This window comes from Rhopalosiphum padi, chromosome 4 (genome assembly GCF_020882245.1).
Source record: "Rhopalosiphum padi isolate XX-2018 chromosome 4, ASM2088224v1, whole genome shotgun sequence".
Classification (NCBI taxonomy): domain Eukaryota; kingdom Metazoa; phylum Arthropoda; class Insecta; order Hemiptera; family Aphididae; genus Rhopalosiphum; species Rhopalosiphum padi.
This window is the reverse complement of record NC_083600.1, coordinates 17814312-17834364: the sequence shown is the minus strand read 5'-3', so window position 1 is coordinate 17834364 and position 20053 is coordinate 17814312. Positions and strand designations below refer to the sequence as shown.

General features: G+C 32.0%; 2 protein-coding genes across 4 annotated transcripts; one reads left to right on the top strand and one right to left on the bottom strand.

Moving 5' to 3' along the window:
* Positions 1 to 616: 616 nt before the first annotated feature.
* On the bottom strand, positions 617 to 16984 carry LOC132928834 (probable ribonuclease ZC3H12C). 3 transcript variants are annotated; one of them, XM_060993742.1, is made up of 7 exons: positions 16671 to 16984; positions 16196 to 16609; positions 3385 to 3693; positions 2767 to 2924; positions 2550 to 2692; positions 1814 to 2048; positions 617 to 1736 (listed from the first exon to the last, which is right to left on the bottom strand). In XM_060993742.1, exons 2-7 carry the CDS (start codon positions 16430 to 16432, stop codon positions 905 to 907), a joined length of 1914 nt encoding a protein of 637 aa, XP_060849725.1. In that variant the 5' UTR covers positions 16433 to 16609; positions 16671 to 16984; the 3' UTR covers positions 617 to 904. The 3 variants fall into 3 exon arrangements, with proteins under 3 accessions (XP_060849725.1, XP_060849724.1, XP_060849726.1); XM_060993741.1 differs by having other exon boundaries at positions 16196 to 16984; XM_060993743.1 differs by lacking the exons at positions 16196 to 16609; positions 16671 to 16984 and adding an exon at positions 4456 to 4685.
* Positions 16985 to 18050: 1066 nt separating this feature from the next.
* On the top strand, positions 18051 to 19353 carry LOC132929765 (uncharacterized protein C16orf52 homolog A). The gene is made up of 3 exons (XM_060995324.1): positions 18051 to 18394; positions 18497 to 18709; positions 18769 to 19353. Exons 1-3 carry the CDS (start codon positions 18292 to 18294, stop codon positions 18978 to 18980), a joined length of 528 nt encoding a protein of 175 aa, XP_060851307.1. The 5' UTR covers positions 18051 to 18291; the 3' UTR covers positions 18981 to 19353.
* The last annotated feature ends 700 nt before the right edge of the window (positions 19354 to 20053 follow it).

The window sequence follows — 20053 nt, the reverse complement described above, 5'->3', positions numbered from 1 at the left end:
AAATCTGATAAATGGTAACCTAATAAAAAATGTATTGAATATATTTTGATCTAGTGTTTTATGTAGGTTAAATATTTTATTTTTTAATAGGTGAATGCACAATTTTGTTACAAAATAGTTATTGCTAAGATGGTTGCTTACATGTGATGGTGATTGTACTTTTATACTTTCATTGTACATTTTAGAACCTAAAAAAATTTTTTATTTTCCAATTTTAAAGTCATAAATATGCTACTATTTTACTTACTTTAATTGTTGTCTAATAAAGACAACAAATGTTATGCTGGCTGTATCTTTATGTTTTTAGTTACTACTTGATCATTTAGATATAGTTGATTTCTTTTTTGTTAAACTCTGGTATCAAATTTACCGATATGCTTAATTTGTGTTAAGTAATATACTTTGCAGCTACAAGTTATTGTTAGGCAACACCTGTCCAAATACTTCTAACTCCTATCCTCATCCATTAGAGCATTAAGTTTCAAAAAAAAGTTCTAGTCTAGACGATTATGGCCATGGTAGTCGATCATCATACGAAACCAACAACATTTTTCTCTAATATCGGATAAATTGAAACTTCAGGTTTGAAAGAAAAAAAATGATAAGCAGCGAAAAATAATAAAAAAATTAAAATCTTATTAATATTAATACCGCGATTTGTCGTCATTTTGACAGGTTAACGAAAACATAGAAATATAAAAATATCGACTTAAAATAAACTTAAACAAAATTAACATAATAGTCTACACAAATATCATACATGATTTAAGAATAAATCAACACTAATAATCAGATACATTGTATCGAGTGTCGCCGTCTTGTCGATAAGCTAATATAATTATACCCGTACGTTATAATATATTGTCAGACAAAATCACTTGTGAACTAGCACGGGTTCACGTCATCACGTTTTCGAGAACATGTTCAGTATGGCCGCACAAATCTTTTGGGGGTTGGTCTCGTTCGGGTAGTACTGCATGGCCGCCGACACCTGTTCTTCCGGAAATATGGACGCCAAATGGTAGTACAGCTTTTGCCTGGCCTCGTGGTAACCGGGAAATATCTGTGGGTCCGAACAGCTGGCCGCCATCGTGTGCGGCGGCAAGTTCATCGCCTGCGGCTGCGGCATAGGCACGGGCGGAGCGGACGCTATTCGCGTCACGTTACAGTGCTGGCTCTGCCGCAGGTGCACCAGACGCGGGTCATAGGTCGGGTTCAGCGTGAGTTGCCGCTGTAACTTGTGGTGCAAGTTGCTGCAGTCCGGCTCGGGCTCAGACGAATCGGCGGGCTTGCCTCTGCCGCAGTACACCGCGTTGTTCGAGCTTGGCGGCGGCGTCGTCGTCCACGCACCGCCACCAATCCAATGCGGATGATGATGGGTCGTCGAGGTGGTGGTCGTAAGCGGCGGAACGTTGGACATGGTCCTGGCCAGCGGCTTCTTCTGGTTGTTGGAGCCGGACTGCTGCAGCGGCAGACTCACCGACTTACCCTTGATCTGTCGGCCGGCCGATCCCTGTCGCTGGACGTGCTCCATCAGCCGTTCGGTGACGGACTTGACGGGCTGCAGACCACGCTCGGGGTGACTGAACTTGCATTTGTTGCCGTACGTGCACTTTTTACCATAAGGACAAGTCTCCGCGCTGACGGCGGTCAGACCAACGCCCGGCGCTTTGCTCCGGAGGAACACGTCGAGGGTAGGACCCGAACGGCCCAGCGGATCGTCCGGCGGCATGAACCTGTGAACAGCAAACGATCGTCATGATTTATGTTCGACGAAAAACTTCGATCAACGTTATTATTATTAGTCGCATACCTGTCGTTGACGAAAGAATACATGAGTATATTGTTTTGCACGACAGAACGGAACGCCGGACTCTCGTTGGCCAAATCTCGATAGTTGTCGTTCGATACGACGACGCCGTCGAGTTCCGAGGCCAAACGCAGAATGTACCGATCGTCGTAACACACCATGCGTTTACCACCAATTTCTCTGGAAGGGGTGAAAACCAGCATCCTGGCGCGCTCCAATTCCGTCAGGATATCTTGATCTATATGTATAGAAATAAATTAATAAATTATCATATAATACCGCGACATACGCATTACTTAAAGGGCTCTAAACAGTAAACATTGTTATATTAAACCTCGGAAATTATAAAATATAAATTAACAACGCTGTATACTCGGTTATAGCTACCGATAGATATTTTATCGATTGATGCGGTAAATTCGAATTTTCTTTACCAACAAATTTGGTGACAGTGTAATAGTCCGACGCAATAGATATCATGGACAATTAATAGAGATATTTTACTATAGGTAACGTATATAACTAATATGCAATAGCTGTATCTACCCACCCTCATCTACACATGACCACATAACCATGATACCAAGTTTTTGTTATTTAACCGCATCAAATACAATACATTCACCCATGTATGTATTAAAATTTATAGGTAAAATTAAATTTGCTTAACGCTCCTTAACTAACAATGTACAATGAGACTGTATATGTGGGGGCATTTCAGCTACAGTTCGCCACTTACCGATGATTCTCCTATTGTCGGGCCTAGAAGCTTCTTTTCGCCACTTCGGCACAAACACTGTGATGTCTGTATGACCTCTCATCCGGAACCAATCGACGCAGATTTTGATGCCTCGACACGAGAATGTCTCTTTGTTTCCGTGGCTGGAGAAAGAATAAATAAAATCCAAACATTAGTAATATTATGATAATAGTAATAAGAATTATGACCTTCATACCTCATAGCGACGTTGCTGCCATCGATGACGACATGCCGAAGTTTAGGCGCTTGGGGACTAAGCTGCAGCGGATCGTTGGTGTTATTCGACTGAGAGTCTTCGCCGTCCGACTCGCAGTGCAATTTGTGACTACATTGTGCACCGAGCTTGATCAATTCCTATATATGACGCGTTAATTGATTAAACATACAAAAAACTTCTGCCGATATAATATTGTGAAGGCGTACAACTGCAGTGTCTCTACAGTCTCGTATATGCACTGCACGTTGAGTATTATATTAGACATTAAATATACGGCAAGAATGAGAATAGTGAATATCAATTTTTAAAGATTACAACCCCAAAATTAAAATTTCTTCAGTTTTTCGTGACGCATAAAAATATTTGTCTTGAGTACAATGCACATAAGATGCGTTAAACTTTATGTGTTTGTGACCATAAGAACTAAATACTTAGCTGCAGTTGGCTATCAGAGGGGTTGAGAATTGACACACAATAAAAACTAAAATAGCAACATCCTGCACGTGCAACAAGACAATATAGAGACGACTGATTCACAGTCACACCCGCACTTATAATGACGGAGATTATAATAACATATATTTTCTGTAAGCTTACTGCTAATAGTTGGTCCTGCGTGGGTTCAGGACCCAGCTTGTTGATTGCTGTCTGCACTAAACGTTCGGTGTAACCGAGCTTAAGTGCAAAGTCCACTCTCGATTTGTACGCGGCCGCGCTCACGTAATCCGCGTACTCGGCACCTAGCGTGTCCGACGTGGTACGGCTGATGTCGTCGTGATGGCCGCTAAAGTGCTGACTGCCGCTAGCATCATCATCGCCGCCAAAGTCCGAGTCATAGCTCGAATCGTCGTTGCTGCACTCGTCCAGTGTCTGCAGCTGCAGTTCGTCCAACGAATCCACGTAACACTGTAGAAACGAAAACGATTCAGTCAGTATACAGCAGTTCACCGATAATATTTTATTATTTATTATAAGTCTATATATTGTTATATTAATGTTAAATTTGATATAAAATATACGGTCTGTATCAAAACCAAAATTGTGTAATATACTGCGGAGTTAATGGATAATATTGGTATTTGGTAAGTTAAAGACTTTAACGGAAAAACTGCCACAGCTGTTGATGGGTAGCCACACACGAAAAACCGTGATTGTAGAAAAGTACTACCCCTCTACACATTCGTAAGGGATGAATATTATAATATATTATACTGCGGGGGCGTAGTTAGGAATTATATTTTAGTCGCAGTTGATAAAATATCAATAATAACAACTATTAGATTTAGAGATACTTATATAATTTTACAAAAAAAATATAGGTTCTTACGAACATTGATAATAATATATTATATGTATTGCTAACCGTCAAGTAAAGGTACTTAACAAATATCGATTATGTGCTAAGTTTTGTTGACGAGACTTTACAGGTTTATTACGTGCGTTGAAAAAAGTAAAAACACTGTGAACGATATCGAAATAATAAGATGCGGTAAACAGACGAACAGGTGGTCGCAACCGGCGCATCCGGTTCGCTGCGAGATAAAGACCAAAGACCGTTATTAGTAAACAAAAAAAACGCGAAAAACGGAAACAGACTGTTACAGACGCAGGAGACGACGTCCTTTAAGGTACATTGAGATGGTAAAAAAACGCCGTCGTCAGACTTACCCGAAGTACGCCGGTAAAAGTCATGGTTGCGAGTCGGAAAAATCAGCGTAATGACGTGCGACGGGGCTGTTGTGTGACGGTGCGCGACGCGAGAGACTGCTGCACTACGCGACGGCCGACCGTGTACTGATGCGGCGGCGGCGCGCGGTGGCGGATCCGGATGAGCTCTGTGTCGTGGGGACTGCCGCCGCGCGGTGGATCCGGGAGAAACAACACGACACTGACCCGAATCGTCGTCGTCGTCGCCGCGCGCTCGCTCGCTCGCTTCCGGGAGTGAAGGTCTGCTGCGGCCGCCCACCGTCACGGGCGGTTACGAGCGTGCGACGGCGGCGAGCGCACTTACACACACGCGCGGGCGCAGAATATTATTACAAATATACGCACACGTGTGCGTGCGTGCGCGCGCGTGTCGGTGGCGTGCGATGTGCAACAGGTAGGTATGCGTTAAGTGAAAAAAAAAAAGGGTTAACGGACCCAAACGCCACCTCCGACGACGTTTTGGAGGGCGCACGCGGGGTCAGGTCGTCGATTACTATATAATAATATTATGTATATTATTGTATCTAGTTATGTCTGATATGTATCCACCCATAGGCGCGATAACAGCTATATCGGCTAAACCCTATTGTATAGGTGTATATGTCTGCAATAGAGGTAAGTCGCACTTGTAGGAGCTATACAGCAATAAATAAATACTTATAAATACCGTTCTTGGATACAGTTAAATTCGTTCGTTTTGCAAGAATTTCGAAATAGTATACAGTTACAGGTGGTGTTCGAGACAAATTTTGAGGGAGGACCCGCAGTGTATTTAAATATGCAAGCGCAACCATAGACTTCATCATCGCGGGGGTGATAAAATCGTACACGTCTTACATTACAATTTGTGTTTGAATATACAATAATTGATAGCCAATAGTCAGTATGTACCTATATTATATTACATACTGCAATTATAAATATATATGTTTATAATATGTATTATTAAAATTTAATAACATTGGGCGCACTTACCAGCCCGCAATTTTAATAAATAAAAAATTATAAATTATTTAATATTATTATAATAAATTTATTAAATATCATAATTTATAATTAACGATAATATCTACGAATCATCACCGATCTGTAATCCAATAACTCTTAGTTGACATCAATATATGTAATTATTTAACTATTTTCTGAACCGATAAAAGATTTAAAAAATGATAAATGCATTATATTTGTGTTCATGCGTATAATCAGATTCAAATTTAGATTTTCGGGCAACTGTATAGACAACATTATAATTTTTACGAATTTACGATGCATTATATATAATATGTTATCATTTAAATAACGATACGAATCACAATACAAGAGTCAAGAATTCATTATACATACGTAAAGGGTACGAGATGATAAGATATTTTAAATTTTGCATTTTGCATTTATCAATATACCTTTGCATAAAATACCTATTTTTGCTATTTATTATGTTAAAAACAACAAATTTTACAAAATATAAATAGAACTAAATATGAAATATTAATTTACGCGATTATTTTATGGCCAGTGACCGGGGCTGTCTGCTAGGTATACGTGTATTTATATTTACATTATGTGTCGTAGATAAACAGCAAAAGAAAGTAAAATCCTGGTAAAATTTATTATAATTTTTCCATTTTTTGGTCACTCTTTATACTTTTAGATCAATCTATATTTTTTCAATCATCAACAGTGTTGATAAATAATTCTACATTTCATTAAACTTTATTTAATTTTAATATAAAATGTGAGACCCAAAAATGTCTTTCACAAATAATATTCGATAGCATGTATATAGTATACATATATACCTATACCCTCAAATATAAACTATATAAGCGCGCTATGCGCGCATAGTGTAGGATAATCTAGCTAGTTTGTATATAATTACTAGGTTTGATATGGATAATATTTTTAATCGTTAACTATACAAAACAAGAAAATTCCAAAAATTATCCAATAAAAATGTGTTATAAACTTGAATAATTCTACTTTAAAACGTTATTTTTGACTTTTCACTCCACAACAAACTAGTAAGCATTTCTGTACAAAGGCACCACTGAGGTTAAAATTTTAGAGGGCACGCCAACTGTAAACTTAAAATAAGCCGTATAGGAATATATCTCCATCCACCATCCCACACATATCAACAAATATTTTGTTAGTAATTTTTTTGAGTGAAACAAAACTGTATAGGTTTTAAAACTAAGTTTTACTTTATATACGTATGTGATTCTATTGTGACTTGTGAGCCATTCATAGAAGCAGTCAACTCAAAATTTTATAATAAACACGACCCATCTGCATTTTTTTTTTTTTAATAGAGTATTACTATAATATAAATTATTTACATGTAACATATGAATAGGTAATAAAATAAACTATTTCAAACAAAATCGTATTTTTCGGAAGTTATTTAAAGTCATTATATTTATAGATAATACCGAAAGTATATTCTAAACAATACTTGAAATTTGTGTTTTTGAAAAAAAAAAAAAAACATTTTTTTTTAAATCCTTATACTGATGTAGCTTAAATATTACTTCTGTGTACCTACTCAAGTCACCAATCAATTGGACATTGAATACGTTTTTTCTCCACTTTGAAAAGGATAAAATTATATTTAAGATATATTACCATTTACCAAGGAAGAAAGTTTGAATTCATGAGCCATCGTGGACATACATAAAAAAAAATAACGATGATCATTAGAATGACTATTATAACGATTTAATTAACGAATTCTCCAATCAACAGTCACGGCGTAATAAGGTTTAATTTTTTTTCAACAGTACACTATAATTAGAAATTTTTTATTCCACCAAGAAATATTATACCTACCTATACATTAATACATATATTTATTAAATATGTAAATTATTGATTTTTCAAAAGAAAAAGAGGAAAGCCATTAAAATATAATTATATTTATTAAAGAGGAACATAATAAAATTATGACGGTGAACAAGAAATAGGGTGAAATAAGGTAAAATGAATAAATGAGACCCTGAGGTTAGGCTAAGCCCTCCATAATTACAACATTACGTAATATACAGCACTATAAACAAGTGCCCAACCGAAGACATCGAAAAGGAAAAAGATGGGACAATTCCTCCCCCTTCCTCAGTATTTTAAAATCAATCATGAATTATATTTTTCATATTATAATTTATATTGTATAATAAGTAAAAATATTGAGGCTTGCCTAGGAAAATTTCAGCGGAGAACTGGTGCTTATGTCCCTTATTTATATAACAACTTTACTTAGTAGACTATAAACCTGTAAATTTTCACGCGATCTCCATCGGCAAGTACTATATATTGGTTAGCCGAACAAACGGAATTTCTGTTTTGCCCGGTAGAGTATTTATTTTAATTCTGCATAATCACGTGCGTACGATATAGTCAGTGCACAAAAACTGCAGCAGATGCGACACAAATCATATAGGTATTAAATACAACACCATACATACACTATACGAATATATTGTATCCGGGTGATATTTATACAGTTAAGTACACAATCCTATGTATAAATTATGTATGTATGTGTGTGTGTATGTATTTACTCGTGTTATATATGATTGTATAAATAGTTGTCTTTGCAACGCTGTAGTGTACTTACCATATTATGTTTACGACGTTTTTCCGCAACCATCGTACATCTTTTGGACTATAAGTTATAACATGGTCGTATAAATTAAACGTCACAGAAACCTTATAGCCACATAATAATATAGTCTTAAGTATAATATGCGATAAGCCAATCTATAATTAATGCAACGCAAGACATATTAACGAAGGTGGTATTTCATAAATATTGTTTACGATTTAAGATTATTTTTACCTCTTTTAAAGAATACATCGGGTAATCAACACGGAAGTCGATAAATTCAAATTTCAATGCACCACATATTCAAATTTCTCAAGAATACAATACCAAATAAAAATAGCTACCAAACCATAATCTATATTGACATGTAATGAAATTTTAAGTTTTGGCGAATTATTGTTTAACAAATATATAAGATATTTATAATAGAATATTATAGTTGACATGTTTAAAAATTAAACTATACCTAATACTGAAATACACACATCTTATTGGATATATTCAACTTAGTCAAGATATTATCGTAAATTAAAATATTATTTAATTTTTTTTTGAAAATAAAATAATTAACTATAATATATGATATATTATGTCTCTTAAAAATTTAAATAAAAAATCCTTACAAACTTTGTGTTTAAATACGATATCAATATGAAATTAACTTCAAACAGAACAAGGATAGAAATCTTATTCAGGAATATGAACATGTATAATAAAATAGTACATATTATATGATTATTGAAATATGAATAATGTAATATATCTTCTTTAAAGAGATAAAATTAATATAATTCTTAAAAATATTAATAAGTTCAATAAAATATTGATATTTTTGTTCATACTTGAAAAAAGTTATGGTTTATACCTTATACGTTAAAACAAAATAAATATATTATTTTTCCATTTACGATAAAATACGATAAAAACTGATAGTTAAAAAAGATATAACATGTAAAAGTATTAAATTTATTGATTAATATTAAACAGTTTTATGTATATTAATTTAAACCAAAAATATCTTTATGACATTTAAGTATAGGTATTATATTATATATATATATATATACATAGTTATATACACATTTTACAATAATTTTACGTGGCTTAACACATAAAATCTATATAAGTACGTTAATCTCCGTTTTAATTGCTTTGTTAAAAAATATATTATTTTTAATGCATTAAAGTTTAAAAATATGCTAGTAAGTTACTAGTTGTAGTTCTGCACGTTACATTTTACCTGTCATGTAACAACTAAAATAACTTCTATATTTTTCAATCACTATAGTTCACCAATATTTTCCACCTCACGGTCACTCCTTTCAATATCCTAAAACCCAAGCGGCCAAGCTATAGGTAGATAGTTTATTTTCCATTTTAATATAATATATATTCGTAACATCTTCTACACTTTCACTGTATACTCATTTCTTATTCTATATTTTCTTTGTCATTCGAGAGAAAAATTGTTTATCACTGTCACAATATGTAAGTCACGTTATATACCTATCTTGTTTCTATAGTATATACTGTTGTTTTACGTACTATCATACATTTTTAATATTGTTTTGCAATATAATAATTATCATTTATCTTATCAACGTCTGCGATATATGGCCGTGTTTATATATTTTTATAAAACATGCTTAGTAACAGATAATAATCCAGCACATGTTCAAATATGCTAATTATTATTAATTATCAGATTTCACAAAACCATTAAAATTGTATACATTAGCACATTACAAAATTATTTGCAGGATTACAGGAGAGTGCTGCCACCACCATTACACTTCATACATATCCTTATTACTTTTATACTCTCATACACATTATTAATTATTTATTATACTATGGTAATATTTCTATTGTTGTTTTCTACTTTTCTACTTTTTTCTTAAAATTAATTTCTATATTTCACTTCAAAATGTTAATTATATTTTTTAAATTGTGAATTTTTAAATGCAAACTGATACTATGACTAAACACTATCACTCCTTCACTCATATAAATGGTCGAATGGTTTGAGTAAAAATAATATAAGGGTAATAGAAATATAATTGATTGTTTAAATGTGAATGTGTACCTATATAGTTCGCACAAAATACGAATTATTATTTAAAATGATTTTTTTCCAAATTATAAACCTTTTGAAAGTTTAATTTTTAATTATTTTAAACATCAAACAAATTATGCTACTACCTATAATTTTTTATTTAGAACAAAGTAATATTTTAATACATTATTATAATTTAAATCATCTATATTTATATGTTAAAAACTACATATTTGAGGGTATCCGATTACAATTTTTTAGTATTTTTAATTTTTAAAAAAACATATAATATAGGATTTGCCTTGTATAGAACATTGATTAATCAATTAATCATACATACGGGGAGAATATTTATAGTCCAATCTTAGTCAAAAAGTAAGAATGTGGTTTCCTTACTCGACGATAAATATAATTAAAAATTAATATATTGAAACTTAAATGCAAAAGGGTAATGTCCGTTAAATTATAAACAAATAATAGAAATACTGTAGATAATAAATAAATTTAAAATTAAAATTATTATCATACTTTTAAAAATTGAATAAACGTTTCTATTTTGCTTTCAAACCATATAATAATAATGTTTTGCACGGCCCAGTAGTTTTTTTTTATTATAACAATTGCATCAAAGCAGTTAATTTAAATCCTCAGAGAAAGTGTCCAAAGTGTTCAAGTAAAGTCAAGTATAGGCAGTATAGCCAGGTGCCCAGGTATGACCTTCTATTTTCTAAACATATTGGTCCGTGACAAAATGACATTCGATAACGGATAATACTTATATTTTAAATTTCGTACATTCGTCAAACATAATACACCTATAGTATGTAAGTATCTGACTAATAGCTGGTAGCTGGTTAAAACCCAATGACAGAATGTTTATTGCTATATACACACAACTTACATATAGTACGATATACCTAGTACTTATAGCTTATATTTTTTGATACTGAAGCCTAAATTGATATAAATATTGAATCTTTATTTGTACTGCACTATTATTTAGGATATTTGATTAAAAATTGCATCAAACCAATAAGATAACTAATAGATTTTAGGTAGCTACTAAAAATTTTGAAAAAAATCTATTGCGATGTTTGTAGTTGTATACAAAACAAAATAGTTCAGTATGAAATTAAATATACGGCTAGATTTACTCGTAATTACAAATTGTTAATAAATTACAAAATTAATTAAACAGTAAATTCGATGAATACAAATACATATATTTAACACTTTTATTTTGTTTAAATAATAAGACAATCTTATTATGAATTATGATCAAACTAAGTCTATAAAATAGTAATCTATACTTTTGGTTATGTCTTAATAATTATACTATACTACTACAGGTACATTTAGATTTGGTTTTTACCAATAAAAGTATAACATATTATAGTAAAAAATATATTTTCTCGTAGAAATCACAATGATTTTTATCATTATATTTAATTTAACTAGGTATTAAAATATTTTATATATATGTTATTACAGTGGAACCTCGGTATTTCAAAGGACAAAAAAAAATTGGACATATCGAAACTTCGAATTACCGAGCTAATTTAAAATAAACATAAAATTTGAAATAAAAACGTTTGTAATTGATGACAAAGCGTTAGACGGAATATTGTAATCTACTGTAATAACTACTTTTTTACTTTTCACAACTTTTCCAACTTTTTTATAATTTTTAATTTATTACCAAAATTTAGGCACTTCAAAGACCGTTTATTTAGCATTGTAAAGAAAAAACACTTAATAAAATACAACACAAACTGACAAACTGTATAATTAAAATCACGAACTAATACAATCGAATATTAACAACAGGTTAACGATCAACTAAACACTAAGTAAAATCAAAAAAAAGTTAAATCGGTGTAACATTATCGATTACTAGCTGAACTATAATTAAAAATAAACGTTATTACAGTATTATATAAGTTATGTTATTTATCTTATATATTTTATCGACCTGAAACCTGACATTGAATACTTAATCTAATCCGTTAAATATTCAAGTTAGTGAATTGTAATTTGTAATAGGTGGTGTGTATCGAATAATGACTTCGACTTAAGAAAAATTCGACATACCAAAATAATTTAACACGTAAGTCCAATGCTGAATTATTGAGGCTGAAAAAAATTCGATTTATAGAAAATTCGAAATACTAGAATTCTAAATAATGAGTTCCCACTGTACCTATATATATTTATATGTATACAATAGTGAATAAGACAATCGAAACATAACTCCTATGCAACAAAAATGTAATAGCCTAGTTTGGAAATCAATCATTGTAAAAACGCCCACACCTTCTATTATACCAAAGAAGAATACAATTTATCATAATTCATAAGTAAGCTTTTAATGCGATTGAAGATCACCCTGAGGTAACGATGCTATACTAAAATTTACAATATTTCATAACAATAGTCAATAAGTCATAAAACAAAAATCTTGGTTTTAAAACTTAATATAATAATGTTAATACAAATAAGATATAATTTTAAATTGTTCTAAATACGTTCTTATTATTATAAAAAATAAAATTTATATACTATATGCAATAAGAATTTGTGATACTTTTTTTTTATTTTATTTTTTTTCATCGATTTTTTTTTATAAATAAAATTTGACTTGCTTCACGTGAAGAAGCTCCCTGTTATGGAGGCACTCCTGCGTTGTAAATAGATAATCTGCAAGAGATGTACATAATTATTTTTAACGGAATACCTGCACGCAGCTGAAAATATGTTGCAAAGTCGGCGATACCTTTTTTTTATAGGTACTTATAAATTTTAATTAATTGATTTTTTTAACTGAAAAAGCTCATCTGAAAAATTATAGGTACTTAACGCGGTACCTAAACATATACCGTCAAGTCAGAGTAATTTATATAATAAATAATAAAAACAATTTTGTACTATCAAAGTGATTAAAAAGTGTTTTATCTTTATAAATGAAAAAAATAAAAGTAACGATATAATTATATCTATGCACTTCAATATCCTATCTATACGGTATAATATGTTCAATATTCATACATCTGTCTAAAATCAAAATGAGCCTAACATTTATCCACGCTTTCAGAGTTCAAAATTATATAAATTAATTATTTTACTGTCTAGTGACCTAGCTAATTAAAGTGCTGCAATTAAAATTACAATAAAACTAAAATATTTCAAAACAATTTATACCATTTTAGTTAGTTCCTACGTTTAAATATATTAAAATAATGATTTGTTTTATTCGATTAAAATTTGAACAAGACAAATTTACTTTGGAATGTTTGCACATACACATTGTGAAATAGCCATTTCGATAATCGGATAAATATTATAATATAGTAAGTACCAAAGTTATTAAAAATTAATCAGTTTATACAATATCAATTATCCATATACGTACGTCGGACATAAAGAGAAATACATCACCTTGGAGCGCGCTAAAAATAATCGAAATTAAGTTTATCTATATAGGTAAGTGTACTGGTTTTTTCAAGGTTTTAATAAATACATACATACAGGAAAATAACCATGAATGAGAAATTTAAGGGGATCTTTATATATAGAATATAAAATATTGTAATCTAGAATTGTTAAAAAAATTATTAGATTTTTAGACAGTTATTTATTTTAATAAATGTTTTTGTTCTGCAATTTAAACCTCAAATTAGTTTAGCAATATCAACCAACTCGTAAAACCAGACTCAGAGAAATTGTATAACAAATTGTATTAATTTTTGTCTTTTGTGGGAATATAGGAAGTATAATAAAACCTACAATTCCTGTAAAAGTTACGCGCCATTTAATTTTTTGATTTGAATCAAAAATAGTAAAACGAACGCTTCAGTCGAGGAAAAATAAGCTATACTATATAGAACAGTGTAGGTATTGAAATCACTAGACGTATGCATTAGGTTTGTTAAAAAAAAATATCTTTTACCAAACATAGGTATGTATAGAAAAACGTTAGGGCAATTGGGGAGAAAAAATGTCAAAAACACGCCCGAAATCCGTACATGTACCAACCAAACTAGACACCAATCCAATCACGGACGTTCTAAACGCACAGATGGATTCTAAAAACGATTTAGGCCATTATCGAAAGGGAAAGTAAATCACACACACACGAACGACGAACAGGATGTACTTGGGCAGTTGGGCGCCTTTCACGTGCTTATAAATAATATGTGTTCAACGCTGTGGCATTATGTTTTTAAACATGAATATGAATTATGAATGCCAGACTTATGTCTCTATTGTGCTTTTATGTGTAACAGGATTCGGTGAAATATTGATTTCTAGGTACATATGCACACAACAAATGTGATAATTAATCGAAAATATGCATTATAATATTAGGTATTATATTTCTCAATTTCTGATCTGTTCTTGAATTCCGTTACGCAACTCAAACGCATACAAAAATTAAACGCTCGGACGCTGCGGCGACACAATATAATTATTATTTATTAATAATATCGATGATAGACGGTAGTATAATAATAATATTATAACATCACATCACTTCTATTATAAATACCTACCTAGGGCTACGGTTATCCAATATTGATTGTGTGCACATCATATTATCGGTTTTCAATAGACAACGACAAATATTATATAATATTTTATGCTTACCGGCTGCCAAATGCTACCAATTAATGCATAAGTAGGTTTATAAATACACATACGTGTAATAATATGTATTGTATTGTACCTACATAATGGCGGAATCAAGGCTAAATCAATGGGGAGGACCAACATTGTACTCGTATTTACATTTAAATATATTTTATTAATACATTTTAAAAGATGTAATAGAAAATATACTTTATACTTTTATTTCAAGCAAAAAAAAGAGCTAATTTGTTCAAAACATTCTATAGGTCTCTGGAAATTAATAACAGTATTAGAGCCATTGTCCGCGAGGGATTGACCACTCCATCCTCTTAAACATAGTACATATATTTCCAAACATTAAAACTACTATAAAAAAAATAATATATCTTATAAGTATTTTGTTTAAATATAATAATGATAAAATATGTCCTTGTTTGTATTTAAATTATTATGAACCCCTTCACTAGCATATTCAATTCCTGTCACTAAGACACAACATATAGTAAATATATTGGGAAGCTGGGAAGCTTTACCATAGAAAAATGACGAGATAGAAGAGAGAAAACTCATAGATATAATATATTCGGATTTGACAAGAGATCCAACAGTTATATGTAAAATGAATAGTTCAAAATCAATAATAATAACTTTTTGTTTCGATATTCTAATCATCGCAAAAAAGAAAAGTGGAATCAGGCCGTCGGGGGAAGTAGATTACCAACACTCAAATCGCTATCATCGCTACGGCACTGTACGTAGTAGATACCTCAGTTTCTGTCCAAAATACTTAAATACATTAAGCACAATAACAATATAGTGTTTTTGAAAAAATATTTTACTATTATTATATTATATATAGTTGTAAGTTGTAATAGACAATTCGCGGTCTGGGTGACAAATTATGTCGTGGACTGGTTTCGAAACGAATCGAATAAATAATAATATGCATCATCGTGTACACTACGCTATATAACTATGGCTGACCATCAAAATCTCGTTACGTATTAGGTTTTGAGAACACAAACAGCCAGTACGACACTAAAAGACGACATCAAACCAAAAGTCCCCAGCAGTATTTTTATTTTTAAAAGATCAATCGTTAATCGTTAGGTAAGACTTAAAAGACGCCCCAACCCACCACCCTCAAATCACAGTTATGCAAAAATAATGCTTATTATACATGATTCAGATTTTTGCAACATATTATGTTGTCATACGATTATATTTCATATTTTATATTAAGTACACCAATATGAAGATTGACGAGTATACAATAGATCGTACAAAGCCTCCTGCAAGTTAGGTATATTTTAATATAAAATAAAAACACCTTTTTTAAAAAAAATTCTATCCATGTAGTGTGTTATAATCGAAGCATAAAATTATTTAATACGATGCATAATAATATTATTATCTACCTTTAACCGATCGATCAAATGATCGTCCGGTAACTTTCTGTCGTATTCGTCCAACCTGGTGACGGCGAAAACCACCGCCGTGGACGAGCCACTGCCACCGTGGACGATCCGCAGCTCACACCCGAACAGGTTCCTGATGGAGTCTATCCGATCGACCACCAGACGTCCCTTGGAACTGTCCACGGACAGCGTTGCATTGGTGGCGCTGGGTGGCGGCAGTGGTCCCATACGGTCCATGGTTCGATGCCGTCATGATTCTGCAATCAAGCAGCGGCGGCGGCGGTGGCCGCTTCGCCGGACCTCTTACACGTCTTCGCAGTCATCGGCTGAGAAACGCACATCGGCGTGCGACCGTTTATCGTCATTCCGATATGAATTTAATCGTTTTGTTCGGTCCAAAAATACGATTTAATACTGATGGGCAGGCGAATGCAATGCGATGATATTTATTATTATATTATTAGACAAGTAATACCTGTCGGTCTGACGCCTGTCGCGACGACGATGGATACAGGAACCGAAGACAGCGAAAAAATAAAATCAGTCAGTGGTCGGGCACGATCGAACCTTATCGTCGTATCCACGACAAAATCGTTGAAGAAAACCACGTATATTATCGTCAACAACGTAACTGTATAAAATCTCGTTTATTACAATCGGCCGAGTATACAAACAAAAAATTATTACGAAAAATAAAATATAGTACTGGTGAGTTGTGATGGAGTGGCAGACTAAACGGTTATCACAGCTGCTGCGGTTATCGCGATTTACGATGTGTTATTGTTGTTGTACCTACAGCAGGTTGCTTACTGTCTGACCGGCGCGCGGCCATTCTGCGCATGAACACCTACGCAATTATATTACTTCACGCATATGCATTGTGACCAACCGTCGTCGCCATTTTATACCGCCAAAACTGTGAGTGAGACAAATAGACAAAATATATAGTTGTAATGAATAGCTACACAAAATATTAATTATTCCACCGTGGCACCATAATTATGATTTATGGCCCATGACACTGACAGTATAACTGTATGTCTGTATAACACCATTTACTAAAAATGTTGAACTCCAGGTCCACAAGTCTTTTTAATTCGAAAATATTGAACCCACATACCCGGTGCCGGTAATCAGTTACATACGCAAAGTAACACAATTTTTGTAACTGTAGACACCATAGACATTGTTTTGAGCCAAAACTGTATCCTATTATTTTGTATCAGTTGTATTCCAAATTCTTAATCTGTAGTCGCGGTTCTATAGATTCTCAAATAGGTCTAGTAAATATAGAGTTAGTGACTAGTGTACAAATCTATGCACAGTTCCCTCCTTCAGTTTTATCCTCATTTATTGTAACTAGTCTATAAAATATTGTAAACCGTGGAAATGAGCAAAATATATTAACTACTATCAATCGAAAGGTTTATGCCTTATAGCAGGGATGGCGAACCTATTTGGGGTCAAGTGTCAAATTTTCCCAATCAAAGTTTTGGGAATTTTATCACGTGCTCAAAGGAAATTATATTTTCTAACAAGGATAAAAATAAAGTTACAGATAAGTTATGTATTATTTTATTAACATTTTTAATATTTTTTTTTTATAATTTTAGTTTTTAAAATGTATATAATTTTTTTTTTTTTTAATTTCTTATAATAATAATAGTAATATTATAATCAATCAAAACTTTATAAATAGCATAATTTTCAAAAATTTCAATTTTTTCACGTACCATTAAAATTTGATCAACGCGTGCCGTTGGTTCGCCACCCCTTCCCTATTGTGGGCATTGTGGTCTTATGGTATCAACACTATCAATATACCTCGACAATGAGATAACACTATCATAATTCATATTATTAATATAAAGTACTATTTTAAATTAATAATTATTATTAATTGTATTAATTTTGAGTATTGGATGTTTACTTTTTGTGAATTTCAGACTGCATTACTGTAGTATTACTTAATGTGTCTCCTACTGCAGCAATAGCAAAGTAAATACTAAATAGTATCAACTAATAACTAAAATATTTAGTGTCACTAGGTGATTTCTATAATTATTTATCATGGGTTGAAATTGCAAAACTTTAAAATGGACAAACTTACTGTTATTTCGGGAACTTTGTTCTTATTGGCTGATGTATTTGCAATTGTCAGTTTGGCGATGCCTGACTGGATCATTACTGATGTAGGAGGTGATTATCAGCTCGTCATTATTTTTAGCTAGTTTACTTTGCTGGATTTCTAAATTCACATTCATTTTTATGATCCTAATACTAAAAAAAAATGGTTTCTAGGCGACACCAGATTGGGTTTGATGTGGACATGTATGACCCTTTATAACAGGCCACAAGTATGTTTTACTCCTGATCTGAGACTCGAATGGTTATTGGCTTTAGTCAGTATTTTCATTGGGTGTATATGTATAACTACCACCATCATTTTGCTGGCCTCTTCACATTGGGACCGTAATGTTATACCATATGCTCGTTGGGTGGGATTTACTGCCAGTAAGATAAATTGAATATGTTTAAAGGTAACATAAACTTACAACTATTTGTTTTTTCAGTGGTACTATTTTGTTTTGCTGCCGTTGTGTTTCCCATGGGTTTTCATATACCAGAGATTGGCGGTCAACCATATCAACTACCAAACAGTCATCAAGTTGGCATTTCATATATTTTATTTGTATTGTCACTTTGGGTAACTGTAATATCTGAGTTATTTGCTGGCAAAGTGTGTTTACCCCCATTTTTAAAAGTATTCATACTACCGAAATAATTGAAGAATATTTGTTGTTTGTACTATCAAACCAGAATGACATCAAGTTTTGAATGCTAAGAAATAAGTTGAATATTATTGGAATAAAATATTGATATCCGTGTCAAGATTGCTTTGAAAAAAATTGGAACCAAGAACTCATTGGAGGCTACATAGCAGTAGCACTAAGAAATCATGCCAAAAATACACATTCCTATCAGTTAATTCATTTTAAAAACAGAAAATATATCCTGCGAATTTTAAAAGCATAATATGTAACTTTTATAATGTTAAATAATTTAATATGAGAAATATTAATTGATTTTTGAAATAATTAACGTAAGTGTAAAAATGTAAAATTCATGAAATAATATAGTTTATTATATCATGGTAATTGTTTATTTACTTAATTATTGATTATAATCCAAACCCTAAAAATACCATAAACCGCTTGTAGATCTCAACTTATTTATTCTTGTACATCCCCATAACAAAATCTGCTAAATCAATTCCTGCCAGAAAACTTTGATTCTCAGTGGTTCCTGTATGTACATTGGTTTCTGCTTTGTAGAGAAAATTTAGCCTCAAAATATGTGATTTTAATTTTGTATTTATTATTTATATAAAAGTATACTTAATACAAATAACTTACATGCAGCATACATTTTTAATGAAAGCAATTTTGTTTTTAGTTGCATTTCATAAACAAATTTCACATTTCCTCTATCACTGATAATTAGAATGTAAACAACAATATATACATGGTAAGTTAGTCCTGTAGTGTAAGAGTCAGTTCTAAATTGAGGTTATACATTTTTTATGCAAGCTACCGTAGTATAATATAAAAATATAAAATATCCTAATTCCTGATGTAGGCCAACTCACCTCAGAATCATATTTTGTACATAATCGTTTATCATTCAATCCAAATTGAACCCATTTATTACGATGACATGGTTAATGATAAAGTACACTCAACACATGCTATGCAGCAGAGTTTTTAAAATTATTTAAAGCATATATAAAAAATGAATTCAAATCTGCAAGTCTATGGTTTCCTGTTAAAACTAATTTTATAGATGACAGTGGTGTTT

Coding starts and splice junctions, on each gene's coding strand:
- LOC132928834 (XM_060993741.1), bottom strand. CDS start 16,432: ATGGACCGTATGGGACCACTGCCGCCACCCAGCGCCACCAATGCAACG. Junction 3,694..16,195: donor ATTTGATCGATCGGTTAAAG/GTAGATAATAAT, acceptor TCGTTTCTACAG/TGTTACGTGGATTCGTTGGA. Junction 2,049..2,549: donor CGACAATAGGAGAATCATCG/GTAAGTGGCGAA, acceptor CTATACATATAG/ATCAAGATATCCTGACGGAA.
- LOC132929765 (XM_060995324.1), top strand. CDS start 18,292: ATGGACAAACTTACTGTTATTTCGGGAACTTTGTTCTTATTGGCTGAT. Junction 18,395..18,496: donor GATCATTACTGATGTAGGAG/GTGATTATCAGC, acceptor AATGGTTTCTAG/GCGACACCAGATTGGGTTTG. Junction 18,710..18,768: donor TTGGGTGGGATTTACTGCCA/GTAAGATAAATT, acceptor TTGTTTTTTCAG/TGGTACTATTTTGTTTTGCT.